Source organism: Artemia sp. Qi Xiang Cuo, chromosome 2 (assembly GCF_049724085.1).
Source record: "Artemia sp. Qi Xiang Cuo chromosome 2, ASM4972408v1, whole genome shotgun sequence".
NCBI classification, from domain to species: domain Eukaryota; kingdom Metazoa; phylum Arthropoda; class Branchiopoda; order Anostraca; family Artemiidae; genus Artemia; species Artemia sp. Qi Xiang Cuo.
This window is the reverse complement of record NC_142795.1, coordinates 73,922,030-73,949,914: the sequence shown is the minus strand read 5'-3', so window position 1 is coordinate 73,949,914 and position 27,885 is coordinate 73,922,030. Positions and strand designations below refer to the sequence as shown.

The 27,885-nt window shown below is 32.5% G+C and overlaps 1 protein-coding gene across 2 annotated transcripts in view; it reads left to right on the top strand.

The window, feature by feature from the left end:
• The first annotated feature begins 901 nt into the window (after positions 1-901).
• Sfmbt (Scm-related gene containing four mbt domains) overlaps positions 902-27,885 on the top strand; it is a 100,089-nt gene continuing 73,105 nt past the window's right edge. For both annotated transcript variants that reach the window (XM_089108267.1, XM_089108268.1), the window contains exons 1-6: positions 902-979; positions 11,098-11,247; positions 16,762-16,906; positions 19,209-19,340; positions 21,517-21,646; positions 26,762-26,880. In XM_089108267.1, coding sequence (XP_088964393.1) covers positions 950-979; positions 11,098-11,247; positions 16,762-16,906; positions 19,209-19,340; positions 21,517-21,646; positions 26,762-26,880 — 706 coding nt within the window. In that variant the 5' untranslated portion in view covers positions 902-949. The remainder of the gene's footprint in view (positions 980-11,097; positions 11,248-16,761; positions 16,907-19,208; positions 19,341-21,516; positions 21,647-26,761; positions 26,881-27,885) is intronic.

Genomic DNA, 27,885 nt, shown 5'->3' with positions numbered 1-27,885 from the left:
GTTTATAATACAAATACTGATATTTAGTAATCAAAATGTTGATATTATTTGATTTGTTAAAGTTATAAAAGTAAGAAAATTTATATTTTTTCAGTAAAGTGCAAATTATGTTCTGGTCTTGGGAAGGCATAAGGGCTTTCAGCCCAACTTATGTTAGTTTCTGCTCGTTTTGAGTTTGACTCGGTTATTTATTTTAATTTCTGTTCATTTTGGGTTTCATTTATTTATCATTGCTGATTTGTGGTAGTTTCACGCTTCGTAGATTATTTGATTTTATTTTTGCTCATTTTTTGTTTAATGGAGTTTTTTACTTTTCTTTGAAAAACTTATTTTGTGGAAAAAGTTTTTTTTTAATTAATAACGTTCAAGATCGTCCAAAAATAACTATAACAGGAACTTTGGAGTTCATTAAAAGCCTAAAATACGGTGATTGATTTGACTACCGTCAAATTGACAATAATTCTACTATAGTTCAGCTAAAGGTCTGAACGGTGAAATTTAAGATATAAAAACTTATAACCAGTTATTTCCCTTAGTAGTAAAGATCTAAAAATGTTTATCAAGCTCATAATTCAGATTCATTAAATTGGGGAGTCCCCTAACTATTTATTTATAGCATATTAAAAAACAAATAAAGGCACCGTTCTCATTTTTGGAGGCTAAGTCATGGTAATTCTATAATGACTTCAGATGATTGCAACAGTAGGAGGAGCAGCTTGCATAGTGCCAGCCGTGCGTACGTAAATGTCAAGATTCACGAATTCGCTCTATTTGTCGGATAATCCCTCTTTTCTGGCCTCGATTTTCACTCGCTCAATTCGTCAGATGTTGGTACTTGGCAACGGTATTTTCGGCACTTTTTTATTTGCAGAAGTAATAGAACGACGAACTAAAATTCTTTGGGATGAAATGAATTAGAAGCCTGCTGTGAATTAGAAGAAGAAATGAAATGAAAACAGTAAAAAAAGAGAAGGCCAAGGTCATTAATTAAATTTTTTGAACTATCTATTACAGAACTGGGCCAGAATAGCCTATAGCAAAATCATCTTGGGTAAATTTATCGTAAATCATATTAGCCTATTGACTTACAAATAAAGTAAACATACCACTCCATGCCTTTTCTTATGCTCTTTCCAAATATAATAATCATTTCTATTGGAAATGAATTGTACCCCCACTCCTATATATACCAATTGAGGGTATATATTTGCACATTGGGGGGGGGGGGGGTAAAGTTTAAACTTACCCTGCATTTAGCTAACATCAGAAATAAAATATACCCCCCCCCCTAATGTACAAATATATACCCTGAATTGGTATATATAGGGTGGGTAAATATATACCAAATCATATTATTGAGTTAGGAATAAATTGAATACACCATTCAATGTCTTTTTATACTGATTACAAATAGGCCTATAATAATCATTTCTATTGGAAAGGAATTTTAGCCCCCCCCCGTCTATATGCCAATTCAGGGTATATAGGTATTTATTCAGCCTTGTGACACCTGATAAGGAGACATGTTAAGAAAACAATTCTTACTTTAAAATATGTATAATGATCCTAGTTCTTATATTATCGGTAAAATTCTACTTTAGCTACTTTTGGCTATCTTGGAATGGGGTTAGGTTAGAAAAATGAAACTTTCAGAGATGGGTCTACAGGCTAAAGTATGTCCCGGGAAGGTATTTTGAAGTACCTACCTCCACTCCTTCTCCCTCTAGAGGGTCCTGAAATTTTGCCTACATGACAGGTCTATACCCATTGAAATTTTGACAAACCAACATTTTACATTAATTTTCAGTTATCAGTTTCTTTTTCTCTGGCTTTAGCTCTGAAAATGCAATTTCAGTTATTTGAGCAGAATTTTAAGCCATATAAATAGTTTATTTCAAAAATTTAGGAAATGTATTTGCATATCTTCAAAACCATATAAATTGGGATTGAGCAAAGTTGTGAAGCTGAAAAAATTTTTGTTGTACTTCATTTAAGCAGAAGATCTATTTTGCAAGGTTTCACTTCTATAACTCACATATTTTTAAAGGTCATCAAAGGTCAGGACCCTCTAGAGGGAGAAGGAGTGGAGGTGGGTACTTCAAAATATCTTCCCGGGACATACTTTAGCCTGTAGAACCATCCCTGAAAGTTTCATTTTCTTAACCTAACCCCTTTCCAAGATAGTCAAAAGTAGCTAAAGTAGAATTTTACCATATTATCCAACAGGAGAACCTTTATCATCAAGTCTTTCCTCTAAAAATCCTCAAAAGAGATAAATTTTCCAAATCTAACCACGTTGAAAGTTCAATGCTTAAGTCTTTTGAAATTGCTGCTGTAAACTGCTGAAAAATAATTTGTTTTATAGATAGCGTTTATCACGTGTGTCAAAAAACATGTTTAATGAAATGGTAGTGGTAAATTGAAATTATAGAAATTCCGTGCATCTGTTGTCACCTAACCTAACCACTGCTATTAATATTTTGTATTTACGCCACTGCTCTTTTAAAAAAAAATATTAAAAAGACCAGCATGAACGCTATCTATAAAAGAACTTATTAGGCGGCAATTTAAAAATACTTAAGCATTGAATTAAAAACGTGGTGATATTTGGAAACTTTTTCTCTGTTGAGGATTTTTAGAGGAACGACTTGATGATAAAGGTTCTCCCGTTGGATAATGTAAGAACTAGGATCATTTTACATATTTTAAAGTAAGAATTGTTTTCTTAACATGTCTCCTTATCAGGTGTCACAAGGCTAAACAAATACTGGTATATATTTCTACATTGGGGGGGGGGTAAACTTTAAACTGACCTCACATTTACATCAGAAACAAAATTTACCCCCCTAATGTAGAAATATATACCCTGAATTGGCATGTATAGAGGGGGGGGCAGAAATTCATTTCCAAAAGAAATGATTATTGTATTTGTAATCAGCATAAAAAAAATGCATCAAATGGTATATTCACTTTATTCCTAACTCAATAGGCTAATATGATTTGGTATATATTTACCTAGGGGTGGGGGTAAAATTTATTTCCAATCAAAATGATTATTATATTTGGAAAGAGCATAAAAAAAGGCATTGAGTGGTAGCCTATGTTTACCTTACTCATAAGTCAATAATATGATTTGCAAAAAAATTACCACATATTTTAGGGGTAAAGATTTAGAAGTGTGACTTCTGATAAGGAGACATGTTAAGAATACAATTCTTACTTTAAAATATGTACAATAATCCTAGTTAACATATTATCCAGGGGGAGAACCTTTATCATCAAGTCTTTCCTCCTTCTTCCAACTTAAAAGAAAAAAAAATTCAATTTTCTCCACACTAAAACACAATACATAAATCTTTTGAAATTGCTGCTATAAATTGCCAAATTAATTGTTCTATAGATAGCCTTCATCCTGGTCATTGTTAATTCCGTTTTTTTTAATGAGCAGTGGGAAAATACAAAATATTGATACAACCTAACTTCAATTCAAAATCAACAGACTTGGCCAGGATGAAAATGCTATCTATAAGAACAATAGGGGTGTTTTTTCACTCATCATTGTGCTAAGATCTTACATCTTTGCCAAAAAACACTTAAAAGTGAAATCTTTGAACAAAGATCTTACATCTTTGGTTGTTTTTGTGCAAACCTCTTTCATCATTCTGCTCTGATCAGCAGTCTGAGAACAATGATGAGTAGATCATCAAAGTTCCCTCATCAATGTTCTATATGACAGATCAGTGGCAGTCTTCATACTTTTTGCTAACATCAGTGAGCTGTAAGATCCTAGAACAAAGATGAGTTAAAAAACAATAATCTTTGCAGAAAGATGTAAGATCTTAGTGCTAAAAAATGGGCCTAATTTATTTGGTTATTTATAGCGGCAATTTCAAAAGATTTACACCTTGCATTTTAGCATGGAGAAAATATAATTTTTTTCTTTTAAGTTAGAAAAAGAGGAAAGACTTGATGATAAAGGTTCTCCCCTTAAATAATATGTTAACTAGGATCATTACGCATATTTTAAAGTAAGAATTGTTTTCTTAACATGTCTCCTTATCAGAAGTCACAATTTTAAATTTTTACCATTTTAGATGGTATGGATTTAGCAGTTGGGCTCTCAAGAAAGAAATAGCCTGCAATAAAATTCTGAGAAATAGGCTACTTTAAGCATTATAAAATGCTTACTTATATCATTCCTAAAAGCACATCACTTTTGGAATGACAGATATTAATTACTTAGGGTAAGACCCCATACCTCAGCCAGTGCCTAATCTTGGCCAGATAATCTGATTAAAAAATAGGCTAGGCTAACTTTCCTATGCACAGACAGTAGGTTCTGAATCTTGGACATATGTGTTTTTCCTAATATAATAATCACTTTCTATAAAAGAATTTTACCCCCAACCCTATGTATATCAATTCGGGGTATATAATTGCACATTAGGGAGTGGGGGGGGGTACATTTTATACTTACCTCTTATGTGCATCAGAAATAAACTTTATCCCTACACCCCCCCTCTAATGTGCAAATATATAACCCAAATTGGTATATATAGGGATGGGGGTAAAATTTATTTGCAGCAAAAGTGATTATTATATTTGGAAAGAGCATAAAAAAATGCATCAAGTGGTTTGTTAACTTTATTTGTAAGTCAATAATATGAACAGCAAAATATTTACCATGACATTTTCATCCTAGCTAAATTATATAGCCCACTGACAAATTTCAATGAACTTTACCCCCACGCCTAATGTGCAAAAATATACACCAAATTGTTGACAGCAAAGTTTAAAATACAAAATTCATCACAATTTTTAGTCAACAGATTCAAAAACCACACTTAAATTGAAATGGTAGAAAAACTGTTATATTTGAGTTGCCTAATAAATGAGGTTTGAATGTACTTTTGCATTATCCAGGCCTCTCTAAAGAAGTCCAACAAGAGATGCTACAGTCAAACAGCAGAGACAGCTTTGAAAAACCCATTTTTACAAGATGATTTAATACACTGCTGAGAGAAATACTTTGTCTAGTGTGGTTTTAATTGCATATACAATATTCAACTGTTTTTTTTTTTTTTAGTTTAGGTTAGGCTAGGTTACATATTAAATATATGCTATGCTTTGCCCCCACTCCCACTAATGTGCAAATATATAGCCCAAATTTGTTTCAAAACTATTATATATTCATCCTATTTCATTTTATTTCATTAGCATTAACCAAATTTGACTTTTTCAAGAGGCCCAGATAATGCAAAAGTAATGGTTTGAATTGTTATAAATAAGTACAGTATTTTTGGAATATGTTACTGTTTAGAAACTTATTTATAAAGTAAAGATATGTTTTTAACCACTTTTCAATACCTTAACTAGCATTGGTAACTTCTCTGTGTGGTTACAAAAATGAAATACCTTTGTGGCCTTTTTAAGGGCTCAAGATAAAATTAGCCCAAAAGCAATTATTGTAAAGAGTATAATAAAGGCATCAAATGATGTTTTCACTTTCATCCTAGCTAAATTATACAGCCAACTGCAAATTTACCAAACAAAGTTACCTCTACACCCCAGCGTATTTAAATACAATTATTCTGTTCTGCAACACTTGGCTTAGATTGAATCTAGGTATCCAAGGTTGACTGTGTCTGTGATTGGGATGCATTGTTCTAACTTTAAGATCTTGTCTTGAAGTTTAGACAGCTTTTTCTAAGATTAGACTCAAGCTTTAAATGTGTTGCCAATATTAGGCTACACTGTTGTCTGTCAGTATATTTGAAATTGTGAGTGCTGTATATTGTTAAAATATTCAAGCTAATCATTTACTTGTTAAGAAGGTTTTGACACATCCAATGATGAAACAGCCCACTTTCTAGGTGGTATGATACAAATTTTATAATGATATAGCTGTTAAAGAGTAGATTAGCTGGCCAAACACTGGTGGATTTGCTGGCCAACTCCTGGGTATCCTACCCTAAGTAATAGATATATGTATATAAATACTATTTAAGGTAATTTTTAAAAGTAGCTAGGCTTGCTAATGGAAGGAAACATGATGATCTGAATAATAGAAACATGCTGCATATGATAAAATAAGAACTTTATTGGGTAAAATTATATTTTAGGACCTTTTTCTTATTTGGAAAAATTCTATTTTAGGAGCTTCTTCTTATTTGGTAAAATTCTATTTTAGAAGCTTCCTTGTATTATGGAAAGGAGTTGAGCTAGGTGAATAAAACTTTTAGGACTGAATCTAGAGCCAAATATGGACTGTGCCCAATCTTGGACAAATATCTTAGGCCTAATTAAAATCCATCTTTCCTAAATATGGACAACACACTCCTAATCTTGGACATGATGTAGGCTATATAGGTTCAGATAGTTTAGAATTACTGGTAGTTAGGACTAGGCTAGTTAAGGTTGGCTAACTACAATCTTGGAAAACTTTTGCTTTTCAACATCTAAATTCAGGCAGAATTTGGTTCCTTCAGTAAGTTAGCCAATTTGCAATGTAATTATTGTGCTTTTGAATACAAGCAGAACAGCTTACATTTATTCTACTTCACTAACATGCTAACTTTAAACATCCTTTGTCTAAGATTTAGACAGTATCACTTCACTAACATTGTAACTTTTAACCCCCCATGCTAAAAGGGGGGTAGCATAGTAGCAATGCTACTTGGCAGTTTTCAAATTTGTTGGCAGATTTTGTCTGAAAATACCATTTTCACATATAATTTTTTTTTTCTCAAAGAAAAGCTGTCAAAACATATATTCTGCTGCTAAAGTCTCAGCAGTATTTCGAGTTCTGTCAAATTCTGTTACTGGCAGCTTTGGAACTTTTTCCATATCTGCTTTTAACATCCTTTGTCCATAATTTAGACAGCATTTTCTAAGATTAAGCTCAATCTTTAATTATGTGTACAAAATTAAGCTCTACTTTTGACTACCATACATTTGAAATATTCAACATTTGTTATAGCTGAAACAATCAAGCAGATCACATTCTTATTAAGAAAATGTAGGCAAATCCAATGGTGAAACAATATAGTTTTTAGATGGTGTAAGAGATTTCACACTGATTTAACTGTTGAAATAGGGATTAGCTATCCATAGTGTTGTAAATGTTGAAATTGGGTATTTTACTGTAATTTTACAGACTCCCTTTAAAATTGTTATTTTACTGGTTATATATTTTATAGTGCCTTCTAATTAACATAGCACAAAACTACCCAAAAGCTTGGAGAAACAGGTTTGGATATGATATTGTTATAGTGATTTTTACTGGTTACACAGCTGGGCAAAAGAAGGTAGTATAATTGTTAATTGCACTTATTGGTTTTGTTGGTTCTTTTTTTTTTTTTTTTTTTTTAGAACCCATCATAAAATAAAACTGTATAGATTTAGGTATATTGTCAAAAAATTGACCATGGTATTAAGAAATCATAGGCAGCACTTGTGCTACCTAAGTAAATAACAATGTTGGTACAATGTATTATTTATTTATTTTTTGGTTTGTTTTAGACCAGAACACTTCATATCCAATTAGTTGTCATAGAAACTTCAAAAAGGACTCATTTGATTGGAAATTGAAAGGGCTTGTGGCCTTTTTAATAGCCAACAGTGATTGGAAGGCAATTACACATCCACCATTTCCCCAAAGACATCCAATCAAAATTTTTGAGATAGTCATTTTGTTCAACATAGGTTGTAAGTTATCCCCTGGGGGCATATAAGGTTTTTATAGAAAGCATTGTCATAAAAGCTTCAAAAGGGGATCATTTGATTGGAAATTGAGAAAAAAGGCTATTGCCCATTTTAATAGTTGAAAGTAATCAGAGGGAGAATACCCCCCATGCCCATCATTTCCCCAAACATTTCTTATCAAAATTTTGATATGGCCTTTTTGTTCAATGTAGTTGAAAGCTCTGAAAATCATATCTTTGAGGATGACAAACCCATCCCCCCCCCATAGCCCTCAGGACAAGGGTTGTAAGTTATACCCTTGGGGTGTATAATGTTTTTATCGAAAGTTTTGTTGTAGAAGCTTCAAAAAGGGCTCATCCAATTGGAATTTAAAAGGACTATTGCCTTTCTTATTAATCAAAAGTGATCAGAGGCCAAATGCCCCCCCCCCCCCCAACACCTATCATTTCCCCAAACACTTCCAATCAAAATCTTGAGATAGCCATTTTGTTCAATGGATTTGAAAGGTTTGGAAATTATGTCTTTGACGATAACTAATCCCCTCAGCTGTTAGGGCAAGGGTTGTAAGTTATGCCCTGGGGGCATGTAGGGTTTTTGTAGAAAGCAGGGTCATATAAACTTTGGAGGGGGCTCATTCGATTGGTAATCAGACGCTCTAGTGCCCTTTTTAACAGTCAAAGGGATCAGAGGGCAGCTACCCCTCCCCCCCACACACACACACACGTCATATTGTCATGAAATGTATCTAATAAAAATTTGAGATAGCCATTCTATTCAAAATAATCTTAAAATCATATAACTAGGCTTTTGGGGTTGAAACAAGATTTGGGGCAAGAGTTGTAAGTTATGCCCAGGGGGTATTTAAGGTTTTTATGGAAGGGATGATTGTTTAACTTTAGAAGAGGCTCATTCTTTTTCCCTGAAAAAGACTATGTCAATATTAAACAAACAGAAATTAATTAAAAAAACTTTTTCCATAAAATAAGTTTTTCAAAAAAAAAGTAAAGAACTTCATTAAACCAAAAATAAACAACAATAGAATCAAATAATCTACCAAGCATATAACTACCACAAATCAGTATAAAAACAAAGAGAAATCAAAATAAATAATAGAGTCAAACTCAAACAAGCAGAAATTAATATGAGTAGAATTCTATTACCCTATGCTTTCTAAAAGCCAGAATATAGTTTGTACTTTACTGAAAAAAATTCTTTTAGATCTTTTAATTTTTATAACTTTAAGAAATCAAAAATTAATTAAGATTTTAAGGAATAAATTTCAGCATATGTGTATTAAAATGACAATACACATTTTTTTTCTGTAAATTCATTTGAATTTTTTCAGTAAAGCACAAATTATATTCTGGCTTTTAGAGAGTATAGGGGTTTTGAACCCTAGTCATATTAATCTCTGCTTGTTTTGAGTTTCACTCTGTTATTTATTTTAATTTTTGTTTGTTTTGGGTTTTATTTATTCATTGATACTGATTTGTGGTAGTTGTATGCTTGGTAGATTATTTAATTCTATTTTTGTTCATTTTTGGTTTAATGGAGTTCTTTATTTTTTCTGAGAAACTTATTTTGTAGAAAAAGTTTTTTTAATTAATAGCATACAACCAGGATTCTAATTTACTATTTTTGTTTGTAGGCTACTGCTGAATTATAATATAAGTGTATAATTGACTACCTCTGATGTTAGTTTAGGACTAGATGTCTATTCCCTACTTCACTGTGAACAATATGTCAATTTGCAGCTGTTAAATTAAGAAATAAAAAACTTAAAAATCTGCTTTATTTCCTCAATTTCGTGTTCTACCAGATACCTTATTGAAAGTTTGAGAAGTTGTGATGTAATGTTTCTTGATACAATGTTATGAAACCAGAAAATCCCCTTTTAATTTTGGGATCACATGTTCTGGAAGCTTGTTAAATAATGTTTCACAATACAATGTTTTTTAATGCTAAGACATATCAATCTTTTTTGTTATTGTGTGTTTTATTTTTTATTAGATTATTTTGCTTTAAATTTTGAGTTTTTTTTCAAAATTTTAAATTTTCTTTCAAGTTCTACTAAATATGCTATGTCCCAAAGAACAATGATATCCTTGTCATTGTGTATATGATTTAGCAGGGTGGTAGGTATGGGGTTGGCATCCCTGGTCAAAACTTGGATAGACCTGAGTATGAGATGAAAAACAATCATAAATATATTAAAACACTCAAACACAAGGGTCATTTAAAGAACTATTTCAAAGACTTGGCAAAAAGTGTGCCAAACAGGAATAACAGAGACAGAGGTGTTAAATGCAGAAATTATATTTGCCTTAGCCTAAAATGCACATCAGGAATCACTATTAAGTATGTAGACTAGGAAAAGTTGCAATGCTGACTTTTAATAAGTTGTTACTGGGTGCTAATACTATGCATATGCAAAGTTTCTCATTTTATGCAATTGTTACCACCTAAAGTCCTAATATGATTGGACTAATATAGCCTAAAACTTTTTTGAATCTTGGTGTTTGTGCAAACCTTATAAGAAGCTTATGCTTTACTGAAACCATTAATCTGAAAGTACTCTTCAACATTGTCAACTACTAATTCAATTATTTATTTTCATTGTTTGGTATAGAAAAAAATAGCTTTGGTTAATCTAAAAATAATAAATTAATATTTGTCAAATAAAATATTTTATGAAATAAAGGGATTTTAATGTACTGTTATGGCTGAATCCAATCAGATAAAAGAAGAGGTCAATTTTGTGGGAAGACATAGACATAACAGGGGTGTTTTGTGCAAGTTATGTCACAGCACTTTTCACTTTCTAAGAAACAGTTCATTCTGAGTTTTTTTCTTGATTGAAACTGGAATATGTGAAACGTATATTTATCTTGTGCATAATGTAAAGAATACTAGGACTCAAGCAATTAGAATAGTTTTTCTTAAGTTCCTAAGCTCAGGATTAAACTTCAAAGACTATATATATATATATATATATATATATATATATATATATATATATATATATATATATATATATATATATATATATATATATATATATATATATATATACTTTAGAAAATATCCCAAAAATGGCTTCCACACTTAATATATATATATATATATATATATATATATATATATATATATATATATATATATATATATATATATATATATATATATATATATATATATATATATATATATATATATATATATATATATATATATATATATATATATATATATATATATATATATATATATATATATATATAATCATAATATAATAACCTCAAATTTATTTTGGAACTTATTAGCTGATTATATCCATAAAGTTATGATTGAATTATATTTAAATATATGCCATGACTAACTTATTTTTTCCAGCTATGGAAGCCAAAAAGTCAGCTTATGCTTGCTGAGGTTCCTAGTAGCTACTACAAAAGAGAAGACATTGGAAGTCTGGAAACGTATGATTGGTTAGATTATCTGAATACTCAGAATCTTTTGGTTGCTAATGCCTCATTATTCAAGCATGTAAGTCATTGTTGTTGTTTTTTTCTGTCTTTTTGTGGTGGTAAATAAGTGACAAGCATATTGATTTTAAAACGTTGTTAAAGCACGAATCTATGGATTATATATATATATATATATATATATATATATATATATATATATATATATATATATATATATATATATATTATATATATATATATATATATATATATATATATATATATATATATATATATATATATATATATATATATATATATATATATATATATATATATATATATATATATTCATTGAAATGCCAGATATCTTGAAATGCAATTAAGCCAAAGAAAAAAAAAATTGAAATTCACATATAGTACAGTTAGATTTTCTTTATTCTTTGCACAGTTTTGGCATAATTGTTATTTAAATCCTAATGCTTGAACAGCGATCAAATAGTATTACATCAGAATAATCTGCTTTTTATGGTGATTCCAAATACATGACATTCAAAAAGTTTAAAGTTACACAACAGAAGCTACAAGTCTTTGAAAAATTGGCTGATCTTCAAAACAAGAAAAAAAAATACCCCAAAGGGGTAGCCTAAATGGTCTTAATAAAAATTAAATTATAAAATTCAGTATATCTCAGACGCCTGTTGGAAATGTTACAAGCTCCTAGCTACAAAGATATTGAATTTTGCATTATTATTATTTTTTTTTTCATTAAGAAAGATCATGAAAGTTTTTATTTGTTTTTGTTTTTCAGGCATAATTCTATTAAACCAATGGTCTTAAAGAAATTTCGGAGATAGCTCATTCAAACTTAATTAAAAGTGATAGCATCCATTTTAACTAGCAAAACAGGATATGCTGCAGCAAAAGGCGTTTTTTTTTCCATTTCGTGACAGCAAGCTACAATTTTTACCCAAAGAGGACAAAGCTGCTATTCTTTACAAATTTTGAGATAACCAATCGACTAAAGCTATTGAAAAACTATGCACTGAACTTCCCATTTTTTAGAGCCAGGAGTAACATGGCAGTGCATTTTTTTCTAAAGAATCAGAGGTAGTCCATATAAAATAAAAGGTTGATATAGACACTTGACCAAGTTGATTCACTTGATGTTTGATACAAAATTATGTACAGGGGTGTATAATGTTGCATTAGCTATCATGGGGGATGTCCAGTGGGCTATTGCACGAGAGGAGGGGTGCCAGCTGCCTCAAAAATTGCATTTTTACACCAAATGTTTTTTTTTTTTTTTGGCTGGCTGGCTGGCTGTGAGGTTAATATAGAACAGAGTCTGTGGGGATGTTAAGGTAAAAATTGATCTCTAATTTCTATTCAGTTTGACTAAACATTATTAATATAAGTGTTGTGGGGTAATAACTCCCTTCTTATTGCAGAGAAATGCATTCTCTGCAAACATATAAAATTGCATTCATATCCTTTCTGCCACAAAGGGTGGAGAGGTAGAGGGCATCTTGACCGTCGCCAGGGAATTTCTCAGAAAGAGAGAGGCAAGTGATACCTGGTACTTTTTTTTCGACTTTAAATGGAAATATTGGGTTTTATGTTTATTTTTTATATATTAAACAATTTTGTGGCAAGGAACAGCTAGTAAAGAGTGACTGCTCGCAGCAACCAGAACTTTAAAAAAGAAAGTTTAACAGCAGCATATAAATTAAAAGAATTGACTTTTTATGGTAATTTCAGATATATGAAATTTTTTAAGTTAAAAGTTACCCAACAAAAGCTACAAGTCTGAAAAAATTTGCTCCATTTGTGAAAACAGAGGCTAACACTTTTGCAAACATGTTCTTTCATTTGCAAAAATGGAAATAATCATTTTCGACTTAGTTTCAAATCCATTCTAGCTAATCTTATGCTCTTTTTTTCTACATAAAAGGAACTAAGTGCCAGAGAAATTGCGTTAATCCTCTGTCAATGCTACCAATCAACTTACAAGTATTGATATGTACAATCCAACAGAAAGTAGTTTGGGGTCTCTGAGGTGACAGCCCACATCATATCTTGGATAGGCCTGGGTCTGATCTGAAATGCAATTGGAAATTAAATATTTTAAAAGAACTAAGTCTTAAATCTTCCCTCCAATCGTAAAAAACAACGCTTGAAACAATAACATTGATGAACTTACTAAAGTAACAGTGGGACACATTATAGGCCCTATGGGACACATTAAACAATTGGAAATTAAATGTTTATTTTGAATGAAAGTAAGGAACAACATTAAACCTTAAAACGAACTGAAATTATTTTGTATATGAAGGGGCTGCCCCCTCGATGAACCCTCTGCTCTATACACTAAAGTTTGACTTTTTGTCCCATTTTTTTTTAGATCAACTGCTCAAACACAAGGGAAGTAATCAGAATGGGAAGTGTTTTTAAACTGCTATAAGACTTAAGAGCGTAATATACGACTTAAGCCTAAAGAGTCGGAAGCCAAGAGGGAGCAGTCCCCTTCCTATGCGAAATAATTTCTTGTCTTTGTATTCTTAATTTGGCTCCTTGCTTTCAGTGGAAATAACTTAATGATTTTTTTATATTAGAAGCAAACAATACAGTTTCTAGCAAAGCACAAGTGACAATTTGGCCATTAGAAGTAAACGGGGTCCAGCTGGCTCATTCTCACTTGCAATAGTTTTTGTTTGTTGGAATTTTGACTTCATTATTGACCCTACTTCCTGTTTAATTCAGGACTCATTCAATCATTCATTAGAGCTTTGATTTTCGTGCAGAAAAATATTTTTTGGTAAACTTGCAACAAATTAAATTTGTAAACTTTGGCTTTTTGTTCCATTTTTTTTTAGATCAACTGCTCAAAGGCAAGGGCCATTTTAATCAGAATGAGAAGTATTTTTAAACTGCTATAATACTTAATATAACTATAAGTGCATAATATAATTGCTATAAGAGCTTAATATAAGACATAAGCCTAAAGAGTGGAGGGGCTGCCCCCTCCTATATGAAATAATTTCTTTTCTTTGTAAGCTTAATTTTGCTCCTTAATTTTAGTGGAAAAAAGACTTTGATTTTGTGTTTAATTTTCACCCAGAGGCTATACCATCCTTTCTTTGAACTTGTTTTTGTTGCATAAATATGGAAAGTATCTTGAATAAAGGTAAAAATCTGCTTGTAGTTCAGTTTCCCTCTTCATCTATATTTCTTGTTGGCTCTTCCACATGTGATTTTGGTAAAATGTAAAAATTTCTCTTTCCTGAAACAATTTTAATGATTTTTTATATTAGAAGCAACCAATACAGTTTCTAGCAAAGCACAAGTGACAATTTGGCCATTAGAAGTAAACGGGGTCCAGCTGGCTCATTCTCACTTGCAATAGTTTTTGTTTGTTGGAATTTTGACTTCATTATTGACCCTACTTCCTGTTTAATTCAGGACTCATTCAATCATTCATTAGAGCTTTGTTTTTCGTACAGAAAGATGTTTGTTGGTAAACTTGCATTAAATTTGTAAGCAAAAGCGTGGAGATGCAACTTCAAAAGTGGTGGCAGTTGGGTTATGCCCAGCACGCCAGATTAACAATAAAATAATGAAAAGATATCTTCCTCTCCTAAAGGTTTTTCAATGAGCTTCCCCACCAGTAAAATAGAATATAAGGACATTTATAGTGTTACTTTTTCGTTTTTGTTCACTAATAAAAAAAAAACAAGTTTTTTTAACTGAAAGTAAGGAGGGACATTAAAACTTAAAGCGAACAGAAATTATTCCGTATATGAAAGGGGCTGTCCCCTCCTCAGTGCCTCGTTCTTTACGCTAAATTTTTTTATTTTCTTAAAAAATAAAGTTGTGTGACAGAGTCAAACTTTAGCGTAAAGAGCGAGACATTGAGGAGGGGACAGCCCCTTTCATATACGGAATGTACATGAATAATTAAAACGAAATTTGCATGTTAAATTTACTTTTTTTTGGCTAAATGGCTTTCTCGAAGTTTTGTTATGACGTAACTTACTAATTAACTTACGTAACGAACTTCTATATTCGTATGTTTTTATTACGTATATTAGGGAGTTTGCCGTTTAGTCAACACCTTGCTCTTTACGCTAAAGTTCGAATATTGTTCGAATCACAAACCCCTGAATCACAAAGGCCAGTTAGTTGGAATAGATAGCTCTTTTGAAAGTACTAAAAAACTTTAGCGAAAAGGGCGAGGTATTGACTAGGGGGCGAACCCCCTCATATACGTAATAATTTCTATTTGTTTTAAGTTTTAATGTTGCTCCTTACTTTCAATTCAAAAAAACTTGTTTTTTTATTTAATTTCTGATCTTTTTTTTAAATAATGCTAAGAAATCCGGCACCCCCTTCATAGAAATGTTCCTTCCCCCAAGGAAGGTTCCTCTATTTAAGGATTCTCCCCCGTAACCCCTTCTCCGACCCCCCCCCCCCACCACCAGAAAAAAATCCCTCCTGAAACGTCTTTATACTTCCCATTAACCAATACTATATGTAAACAGTGGGCAACGTTCATAACTTGCAGCCCTTCTCCCGGGAACTCTGGGGGGATTAATTCATCCTCAAAGACATATTTATTAGATTTTCGACTATGCTGAACAAAATGGCTTCTAAAAATTTTGATTGGGTGACTTTGGGAAAAAAATGAGCATGGGAGGGGGCCAAGTTGCCCTCCAATTTTTTTGGTCACTTGAAAAGGGCACTAGAACTTTTAATTTCCGTTCAAATGAGCCCTCTTACGATATTCTAGGACTACTGGATCAATATGATCACCCCTGGGAAAATAAAAAAACAAAACAAAAAATAAACACGAATCTGTGATCTTTCTTCTGCCAAAAAATACAAAAATCCACCTTTTTGCAGATAGGAGCTTGAAACTTTAATTGTAGGGTTCTCTGATGCCCTGAATTTAATGGTGTGATGACTTTTAGGGGGTGTTTCCCCCTTTTTTTGAAAATAAGGCAAATTTTTTGAGGCACGTGACTTTTGATGGGCTAAGACTAAACTTAATGAAACTTATATATTCGAAACCAGCATAAAAATCTGATTCTATTGATGTATTTATGGGTATCAAAACTCCGGTTTTTAGAGTTTTGGTTACTATTGAGCCGGGTCGCTCCTTACTTATAGTTCGTTAACCATGAACTGTTTGATTTTTCTTCATTATCTTTTTGCTTTGGTTCATTGATTTAATGTATACAAATATATACCTTCTCCCCTAATTTGTAGTAGTTGGAGTTCCTACAAAAAAAAAGAAAACAAATACTGGAATATTACCAAAATCATAAGACAACCAGCTATGTCAACCTATTAATGAAAACTAATTTCTAGGAGATACATATGATGGAATCAGATCTTCTAAAAAATGAAAAAAAAAATATTGGACAGAAAATGCTTTACTTTTTCTAGTAGCTCAAGTCTTTTCCTCACAAAATCAAGTGGGTCTTTAAGTCCATATAAATTGGTACAGATATACTATGAGTGCTTAATCTGAGTAACTTTATGATACGTTTAAAATGTACAACTTTAAGTTCAATATTTTCAACTATTTCAGGCACCTTTACCTAAATTGTGGTTGGATTTGGAAAAGAGTGTATTTCACCAACGAACCTATGTTGCAGTGCTCCACAGTAGTAGTAAAAAATTGGATGCAAAAGTCAGACAAGCGTGTTGGATTGCCAAGATTATCAAACTAGCAGGTTAGTAAAATTGTCATCTAATTGACTCCTAAATAACAATGGGTTTGTGCTAATTCAAATTTCTCTCCCTTTGGATCTTGATATTGACTGGGATTGGGCTCTTGTGTATTGGTCCAGACAATAAATTACAGGGAAAAAAGGCAGTTTGTCTTTAAAAGATTTTTTCGAAAATCCCATGTATTAGACTTCGAAAATTTTTTCCCCTGCCTCCTTAAAAAAAATTTGGTAGAAAAAAAGTTAGTTATTGATTGCTCAAGACACATTTTCAGGTGACTAGAAAAGGTCCCTAGTGTGGCTTTAAAAAAAACAAAACATGTTTTCTTTGTCAAAAATTTACAATTTTTTCTCGTAACACAACGTAAATGCAGTATCCTTTTTTGTATGTTGAAATTCTTGGTTTGAAGTGTCACGTTTGGAGACGCTTCAATGATGCCAAGTGTCTAAAAGATTTAGTTTCTACAGTGGAACATTTAAATCTGTTTTGGCGCATCTATGCACTGCATTTAGAACGGCCTCTCAAAGGAAGTTATCTCTGAAGACCAGTATGTTTATTCCTTCAAAATGAGACCATATTTTTGAAAATTTAAGAGACAAATTCTGGAAAAACAACAGGTAAACGGTTAATTATTTGCATGTTGTTCCGTTAGTTTGGGAGAGTTTTCCAGAGGATTTGAGGAATGTTGGGGGTTCGCTGGAATTTCGTAAATTGTTAAAGAACCGTTGTTTTGATGTTTATATTTTGGATGGATTATTCTGGGCCAGTTAAGTTAAGTTGGGATTTTGAGGAGGGTTTGGTTACAGCTGATTATGAAAATTAATACAAATTTGATGCTGTTTGGAGGTTCGGTGGTTTTCGGGTCCGGTAAGTTGAGCTCTAATCATGATTTTTTTTTTTTGGTTTATTGATCTATTGATTTATTAGAAGGGTTTTCTCACGTAGAAGTTTGCTTCAGGGAATCGAAGATGTATACTTTATTTTTAAATAAACGCAGTGTTACAAGTTGCCCTTAAGTTTTTAGGAAGACTGACTTTATAGAAATTGTTATGGAGAAAAAAGTCTTTTCGTCTTTCTATCATATAATGATTATCAATCTCTTCATTAGACCTGTGTCCTCTTGAATTTAATACGATTTTATTTTGTCAGACAGCAGTCATCAGTAACAAGTTGTTTGTTTTTGTTTATAAGTGCCCTAGCGAATGATCACTGGTGAATGTTTGCTACATTGGTAATTGATAGACATTTTGCCAGAGAGATATAACCAACAAATTGTTGCAAGTCAATTTAAAGTTTGTGTCTTGCCAGCACCTGACTATAGAACTACTCTCAATGCAAGTAACCACATTAAATAAATCAGTATTTCAATATGAGAACTAAATGTGAAAAATGAACCTATTCAAATTTTCTTTTACATCATAGAAAAAAAGCTTTAGGCTGCAGTTTAGAGTTGAAACAGTTTATGCTTGGACTATTGCAGAAAACCATACAGTTTTCCCTACAAATTGAGCAATTTATTAAATTTTGGTAAAAGAATTTATATGTAACTTAATAAAGATATTTTTGGAAATCTGACTTAATTACTTATCAGTGAGAATTCTCAATGTTGTAGTAAACAGGAAATTCAAACATTAATAGCCTACATGCAATTTTTTCTTGACTGCTTGATTATTCTTATCTGGAATCTGTGGAAACTTCTTAAACCTATCAATTCCACCGAGTTTATTGTGTCCAATGAAAAAATAGCCGCGTTAATCCGCCGGTTGTTGATGACTGGTTACAGATAGCAGATTGGAGGATGCACCAACGAAACTTTAGTTCTCCCGTTAGGGCTTTTAGCCATTCCATTCCTGTAATTAGTGCAATTTCTGACCTTCTTCGGGGGACATTTGCCCCTTACCCCCCCCCCCCTGGATGAACGCTACCTGTGGCAGCTGCCAAGTGACCATGGGTTACTAAATAAAGGAGGTTGCTTGAAACAATCTCGGTCATCATGGGAATTGAACTTAAGATTCCCTGATGAATTGCCAGAGCTTCCAATCCAGGATCAAAAGACCCACCTGGCGATTTTTCAATAACATTTTTAGCGTAAATTTTTCTGTTCCATAGAAATCTAACCTCCATCGTCTTTCTTGCATTAAAAACCCAGGATATCTCTTTATTGCACAAAACACATCTGGTGTTTAATTTTGAGAAAGAAAGAAGAGAGTCTATCATAAGTACCCGCAAATGGTTACTGAAAGTGCAATTTATCTTTATGCCTAACATCATATGTACGTGTGTGACATTATGCAATTTTCTTTTCAGGTTACAAGTGTTTAGTCCGTCCACTTGGATCTGAAGACGCCTCATGTGATTTCTGGATTCACTTATGTAGTAGCGATGTACATTCTCTTGAAATGACAACTTCTCGAAAGCTGGCATTTCTTCCTCCCCAAAGTAAGAATTCCTAGTATTATTAGCTATCAAAACTGAAAAATCTATTGAAAATGAAAAAAGAACTTTTTTTTGTTGCTTCACCGGTCACTAGTTAATATGAAAATGGGCAGTACGGCTTATATGGGCTTAAGATTAAGTTTCTCCTCGGTTCTGGTCGTCTAATTCTAAAATTTGAATAGTGCATATGGTTGTGACTTACTGTTGTTATAGGTGTAAAAAAAGGTAGACGCAAATAGCGACAAAGACCACACTGCCTTTCCATCATAAATACAAACAATTCTAGTTTTAGTGGTTGTATTTTAATGTGAGTTTCTTTTATATTTTCTTTTGTTTTGCTGAGGATATAGGGTTGAAATACCATTTGGGGTTAAGGTTCCATTGTCTTACGAAAAAATTCCCTGCTGTTTCTACTTGTAGTTTGTATGTATGTAAAAAAAAACAAAAAAAAATATAGTTACTGATCAGATTTGAGCTTTTTAAATTATTTAATAGTTGATAAATTATTTTATATTGGTGTTGCTGTACTATTACTACTAACAACAACTCACTGGAGCACCAAGCTGCCTGTGGCCAACACAACTACGCACGCTCCTCCTCCATCCTAATCTATTTCATAACTATAGTTGAATAGCTTAGCTTTTACTGGGCTATATTGAAATGTTTCAATACACCGAAAGTACCTACCGTGTGTGATGGGTATAAATCAGTTCTATATCAAGCACTTGGGGCACATCAGAGTTTGCAGCTCTGAATAGCAAAATTAGACCAAGGGCTTGATTTCCTCTTTCATGGAAATTTGAAAGTAAGTTTTTTACTGTTTAATTGAATAGTGAGTTGATCACCGTTTTTGCTTTAGAAGTCGTTGTTGCCAACGTTCATTGTTTGACAAATAAAAACGAGGCATGAGTTGTCTTTGACTTGTTCAAAGCAACTTGTAATGTCCGGCTGGAGAATTTAGATAGCTGCAATGCTTGTAAAAAAGGATTCAAGGAATTCTACATTGTTAGTATATTTTATGTGATGCTACTGAACTTTATTCAGAAACTTCCCTGAGTTTTTGGTCTCTAAAAATAGTTGATCCATATTTTATGTTGATTATGTTGTCCCTTTATAGTTCAGAGACTAAAGATAAACATGGCATATTTATGACCCTAAAAGCAATGGAAGAACTGGGATAAATTGCCAACATTTTGGTTTAACGTATCTTTTTTCTTGAAGCTTGCCTTTTTTAAAGGGTCAGTAGCGAAACTAGCTCGTATATATCTGTGCATGAAGGAAGATTGATGTGCATGAGGGGATGACTAATCTCACTCTGAGATTAGTCAGTTGACTCCCCTCCTCTTTTTTCATGGCAGAACTTAAAATTTCTTATAGCCCCGCCCCCCACGGATGAACATGCATACAACTATGTGCTGTGAAAAGGGGAGGTGGTTGATTTCTTAAAATAGTATCTCTTGATCAGGACATATCCTTAATTGAAAAACTATGGAGAATTCAATTAAGTATATTTTAGTTTGTTAGCAATGAAAAAGAGCATGATGTATCGTTTGCAAGCTCATCAGAATATAAGCTACGTTAGAAATGCAAAATAACCAATCAAGAAAATTTACTAAACCAAATTAAACCGCTAAAGTACTGTGGAACATCCTAAATCCAGAATGTTCTATGCTTGCATTTACTATGCAATATGTCGTTAACTCATTTTTATAAGATGCCAAATAAGTTAATTATCGATGACCAAACTTCCTGAAGCCGCGGATAGTTTTGAGGTTTCATTTTGTCTCGACTTTTTCATCTGTCCTTTTCGTCACGTCCTGGAGCTAAACCGGAAGGATTTTTCTCAAGCTATAATGTTTGTTCGCTACCTGACTTTGAGTTTGTGATTCTGACGCTCCATGAGAGAGAGAGAGAAAGAGATTTCACTCTTCGTTTCCAATCTGAATGACCTTGCGCCAGTGTTGTGGCTTCTTTTAATTTACTATTTATTCTAATTAGTAAATCAAACAGGCATCGCGATCTCATTAATGTCTTCATCTCAAACATTAACTAACTTGTAGATGTAGTATAAGGAACCTAGGGAAGAACCAGTTTAATCTGTCATAGCAGTATGTTCGAAGAACGATTGAACAGTTTTTTTTCTTATAATTTATCTGAAATTTTCGCTTTATCATTTAAGGTTTAAAGGAACGAAATCCTATAACATTAGAGTTTTGGGAGAGTCAGTTGGAAGCCATTTTAAAAGAGAGTCATTCCATTCCTTCGAATCTTCAATCCATCATGGTTGCTGAATCCAAGTCGAAATTTACGTAAGTAATTTTAGTTATCATAGTTAAGAAATATTTTCCCTTCTCCCTGTTTGAAGAAAATAATTAAAGCAGTAACATAATAAGATTGTCAAGCTTATCTCTGTGATACATAAAAACAAAGTCTATCAATACATGTCTAAGCTTTTTATTTATCTTAGTAGAAATTTATGCTATTATATATTTATTATATAATTTTGAGCAATTCCATGAAAACCTGAAGGATCACTGTGAGATGCTGATGGGTGGAAAACCGTGTTGGTATCTAAAAAATGGAACCATCTGTCATTTCCTAGCAAAATTAAAATGAGTACAGGTTTTTAAACTCTGCTATGCTAATTTCGATTCTAGTTTTATTGACATTAATACTATCTAATTCGACTCATTTACCCTCCGTTCTCTGTGGTGCTAGCTGTTGTACCCAAGTTTTGCTGTCATTTATCTATGTCTTAAATTATAAAGAAATATACAGTATTTTTTTAGAGTGTACCAGCATTGTTACTGTTGTAATGATTATCCTTGTCCTTGATCCCTATGATATGTTGAAATCAGATAAATCAAATTCATGACATTGAAAGTTGAGAACACATATAAGTAATTTCAGAGTCTACTCACCCTTTCAATCAAACAAACAAAGAAGTGAAAGAGAAAAATGGTACTAGTTTATTTTATCCAAGACAGTGGAAATATTGAACCAAATTCAGATTTGTGTTCCCTGTGTAATTTTTGGTGTCTTATTTTTCAGCTCTCCCACTTCTACTACTACTACTCCTAATAACTCACCGCAGCACCAAGCCGCCTGACGCCACCACAGCTACGCACGCTCCTCCTGCATCCAAATCTATTCAAAGCCTTTCTCTTTTCACCCTACTATGAAATTCCCGTTTCCTTTAAATCTTCCTTCATGACATCCTTCTATTCGACCCGCGGGTAAACTCATTTCTGTAAAGCCCTACCTAGTTGATCAAAATGGAAAGCTTTTTGCTCCCTGTAGTTCTTCATCTATTAAACGTTCCCTATCGATCTCAGTCTTCCTCTCATTATAGCCCTAGAAAGTGGGATTGAACCACATTTTTCGTACAGCCTACTGTTTGAATACGGTCAGTCACCGGGTACCCAGAACAATCCGTAGGCAATTTCTCTGGAAAACATCAAGCAAGTCTTCAACCGCTTTTCCCATGCTTCAGAGCCATATTTGACCACTGTCGTCACTGTATCTTCCAATATTCTAGTCTTGGTTTGCAGACTTATTTTCCTTTTCTTCCAAACTTTTTTTTAACTGAGAAATAAACACCCTGAGCCTTGGCTATTCTACTTTTAACTTCTTCACTGCTCCCACTGTCTTTACTAATAATGCTGCCAAGGTAAGTGAAGCTGTCCACCTGATCAATCTTTTCGATACTCAATGTCACCTTTTCATCTTCGCTTATTCCTAACCTTAGTGATTTAATTTTCTTAATGTTCATTTTCAAACTTAATCGAGCACCATGAACTCGCAAAACCTCTAAAAGTTCTTTCATTTTGCTCACACTTTCATACAGGATGCTTAAATCATCAGCATAATCTAAGTCCAGGAGAGTTTTTCTCCTCCATTTGATTCCTTAATCTCTCATTGCCTTTTCTGTGCTCTCTAAGACAACATCCATCAAAATGATCCATATAAAGGGGGATAGAACACAACCTTGCTTAGCTCTTGATTGAATACGAAACCAGCTGCTAACCTTATTTCCTACCTTAACCGCAGCAGTGTTATTCTCGTACATAGCACTAACTACTTTAATGCATTTGTTTGGTATACTTGCTATCGTTCCATAGCTGAGATTGGGTTCTATCCATCTACCGAGTTTTTTTTTCTAAATTTGTTGTGCATAGTTTTTTAGATGGAAAATACGTTGAATGTTTTTTGAAAATTGCTAAAAAGGGAAATTTTTTCTATTTTTTAAGCAAATTTAGATCCTTTTACAATAAAAAGTTTATATAATATCATAATTCTGGCTCGGTGAAAAATCAATCCAATGATAAGAGTGTCTTGTCTTTTTGGTGTTAGCTGCTGCTGCAGACTTGCCGCAAAATCACTTTTTTCAGAGTGAACATATATACCTTAATTTTTAGAAATTGCAATGTTGCAAATGACAATGATTAATAATGTCAACAATGGATATGTTCTAGGAGTCTATAATTATTTAATATAATCAATTTTGTTATTATTTGAAAATATGTTGATTTCAGAAGAAATTTCTGAAGGAAAAACATATTTATTCTGGCAATTTGATAATGGGTGCGTTTTGTAATCCAAATATGTCTTTTGAAAATCAAATGATAAAAGTTTCATATAAAACAATAAAAAGTTTTGGATCCGCACTTGTCACTTTCAGTACAGGCTAGCCCTTTTTTACGTAAAGTTAAATATAAGGGAATCAGTTCGTTATTGTCACAATGTTGTTTAAAACAGTTCGTGACAATGAATCCAAAACTCTGAAAAACTGAATTTTGATAATAGCTAAAACATCCAAAGAGTTAATTTTTTGTGCCAATTCTGACTATATGAAATTCATTAAGTTTAACGTCACGCATCAATAGCTACGAGTCTGAGAATATCTGTCATTGTGGTTTTTAAAGAAGGGGGAACACCCATAGAAAGTTAATCAATCTTAATGAAAACCAAACTATTAAATTAAGCTTAGCAGAGAATTCTACTGTAGACATTTCAAGCTCCTATCTACATTTTTTTTTTTTTTTTTTTTTTTTTTTTTTTGCTAGAACGAGCACATCATTTTTTTTTTTTTTTTTTGCTAGAAGAAAGATTATGGATGCGTTTTTTTCTTTTTCTTTTTTTTGGGGGGGGGGGTCGTATCGAACCAATGGACTTAGGAAATCGATAGAGGGGTCTCTTAAGCGAAACTAAAAGCTATAATACCCGTTTTAAGTGACCAAAGAGGTTGTGCCACAGGAAAGTGGCGTTTTCTGCCATTTCGTGGCTTCAAACAACGATTTTGCCCCAAAGAGGAACAAGTTACTATCAATTGAAAGTTATGAGATAGCCAATCAATTTAAAAGTATCAAAAAGTATATTTTCAGTTTCCCAGTTGCAGAAGAAATAGTGGATGAAAGTAATAACAAATTAATAATTATAATTGTATCCTTAAACGTACACAATTGGTAGTATTCATGATAAGTGCCTGCATGATATGCAATGTACTGCAAAACAATGCATGATAAGTTAAATGTCGATTATATAGGAACATCTTTAGCTTATATTTTCTAATTGTATACGGCAAAATAGAAGGTGGAAGTCCAAGGTGTTTGTTGTTTTCTACATAATTTCTTAATCGTATAAATCGTGGAAATATAACATAATATCACAGCAAGTAATAGCTAGTAGAGCATCTTGTAACTTTTGTTGCAAATACTGAAGATTTTATGCAGACACGGAAGTAGGAATTCTTTCTTGAAGAGAAAGGGCAGAAGAAAATATCAATTATCGAAACAATCCAATAAGGAGTTGATAAGGACCTAACCGCAAATAAACCTCTTCTTTTGATTTTGTCCAGTTTAGACATTCAGATTGTACCTTCATGGTACATGTTTGGTCTGCATTGACAAAAGTTTTTTATCATTTAGTATCAGTCATGACAGGAAATATTATTGTCTTATCTAAAATTATTTTTTGCTAAACACAAAGTACACCCATGATTTGGTCCGAATGTAATCAAATTGGAGTGAAAAATAACATTAAAATTTCCTATTCGAATGAAACGAGTTTAACAAAGCTTTACCCTTTTACCGAATAATGTTTTTGAAATTTGCTTTGCGTTTCTTTCTTTCTTTTTTAATCAGAAAATACGTTGAAAATTGGAATTAAAAAAAAAAAAATACGTTAGAATTCGTTGAAGTATAAATATGAAATTTTAAGTAATATCGTAAGTTGGGCTTTATGAATAGATAGATCTGAAAATAACGGATCCTCTGACATAAGTAATTTGCCCTTTTGATGCAACTTCCATCAGTGACCTTCTTGCAGTACTCCATGTTTTAAAAGACAATAGAGTTTTAATGCTTTTTCATAGTAGTCTGTGAAAACACCAATTAAATGTAGCATCTGATAGATGTTTTACGACTTCGACATAGCTGCTAGTGCTGTCTTAAAGTGAAACAGTAAATTGTTTTGTTTGTTATTTTCATTCATTCAAAAATGGACATCATAGCGTTTTGATTAGACTTTATACGTTTTTAATCTAAGTGCTTCTGACGAAACTTTGACCAAAATTTTAAGCATACCGCCAAAACTTTCACTCATGTCAAATTTTACTAAACCAACACCAGGTTGACCAGAAACTTGGCGTTTCATAAAAACTCGTTTACTTGGGGTAAGTTATTCTATTTTGTAATACGTAAATAGAGACGAAGACCACACTGCCTTCTTATTATGATACACAGACAAGAAGCAGAACATTATGTAGTTTTTTCTCGCAAGCCAGTGGAACTTTAACTTTAAATGTATATCTCGGCCCTATATCGAAGGGCCGTCATCAGCAAAACAGCAGATGAAAATGTAAAAGAAACTTATATTTAAATACGACCATTAAAACTAAAAAATTTTAAACCGTCCTAGCATCCTTACTTCAGGGAAGTTCAACCAGGACTTTTTAATTAACGATTTTAATGGTTGTATTTTAATGCAAGTTTCTTTTGCATTTTCATTTGCTGTTTTGCTGCCCTTAGATATCGGGTCGAAATATACATTTAAGGTTAAAGTTCCATTGGCTTACGAGAAAAAATTCACTATTGTTCTACTTCTTGTTTGTGTTTATTTTCGAATACCAAAAGTTGTACCCTTTTTTTATAAATTAAATATAAAGCTATTAACTAACTTTTCCTCTTTTTGTTCCATAATATATGTGTCTTGTCGTTGGCATTTTAACGGATGTGAAAGATGTGGGCATTTCTTTTAAGCCGTTTTGCTTCAGAAATGAAAATGCAGCTGTTTAAGTACAAGGCCAGTGCGAATTGGCCAAATATTAAGCATTTCGTAGCAAAATTAGGCTGTGAGCTGAAAGAACAGCCTTTTTAAAGGTGATTCAGTTCCAGTCTATTTGAACTAAATTTTTCCCTTCTTAGTGTTGGTCTTCGAGTGGAAGTAGTTGATAAGAGGAGATTAAGCCATGTTAGACCAGCTATAGTCGAGACTGTTGTTGGTGGGCGACTTAAGCTACTTTATGAAGGGGATTCTTTAGAAGGTACGTATGATTTAGTCCAGTGTCAGAGTTTTCATCCTTTTATGTATCCCTTTTGTAGGTTGATGAGGAGGTAGGTATTACGCTGCTGTGTCTTAATCTTTTGAGAAAGTATTTATTTTTTATTTAGTAGTTCAGTTTTATCTTAGTTGATTAAACGAATGAACATTGAAACTTACCTGTATGTACAATGTGAGTTATTAAAGTAATATTAAGTTATAAAGTATTTCGAATCTACCGTTTTGAATATACCGTTAGAGTACCTAAAACTTATCTTCTGGGAAATATCCAGCATATCTTCTACTACCCTTTGAAGCTTCCACGTTTCAAAGCCATATTTGACCATTTTCATTACCCTGGCTTCCAGTATTCTAATATTAGTGCAAACAGTTTTTCCCTTTTATCCCAAATTTGTTTCTACTGTAAGCAAATGCTGAAATCCAATATTTTTCACTGTATTCATGAACTAAGCTAGGATTCATATATTAGCCGATTTCTAACACTAATTGTGGAAATTGATCCTCTGTATCAGCTATCGGTTCTAGTGTACTCTTAGACATTAAAGATAAACTTAAAGCAGGTTATGCTAAAATTTTCCCAAATCATGGCCAATATTAAAGGCCTTGGCCAGACTTTATTCAACTTATTGTGATCCCCCCATTCTTTTCCCGTCAGGTTTGCGCTCATTTTTTTTTTATATTAGTGACGTGCTGAACATTAGAGCTTTGTATTTCCGTTACTGTAAATTCCTTTTATATCTATCTCGTTGGTATAGGAACCGGAAGATTATTCGAGTGTTTGGTGCCGCTGATGTATTGACATCTTAGTTGGATACCAAGTTAAAAAAAGAGGCTTGCCTACGGTTAGGTCCTTTTCCTTATCTTGTGTGATTATTGTGATTTGCATTGTTTTTTTTGTTTTTTTTCATATTGTCTTGTATGTGTTTTTTTTTGTATATGTTTTGTTTTTATTTTTTTCTGTTACTCCACTTTATTTAAATGTTAGGGT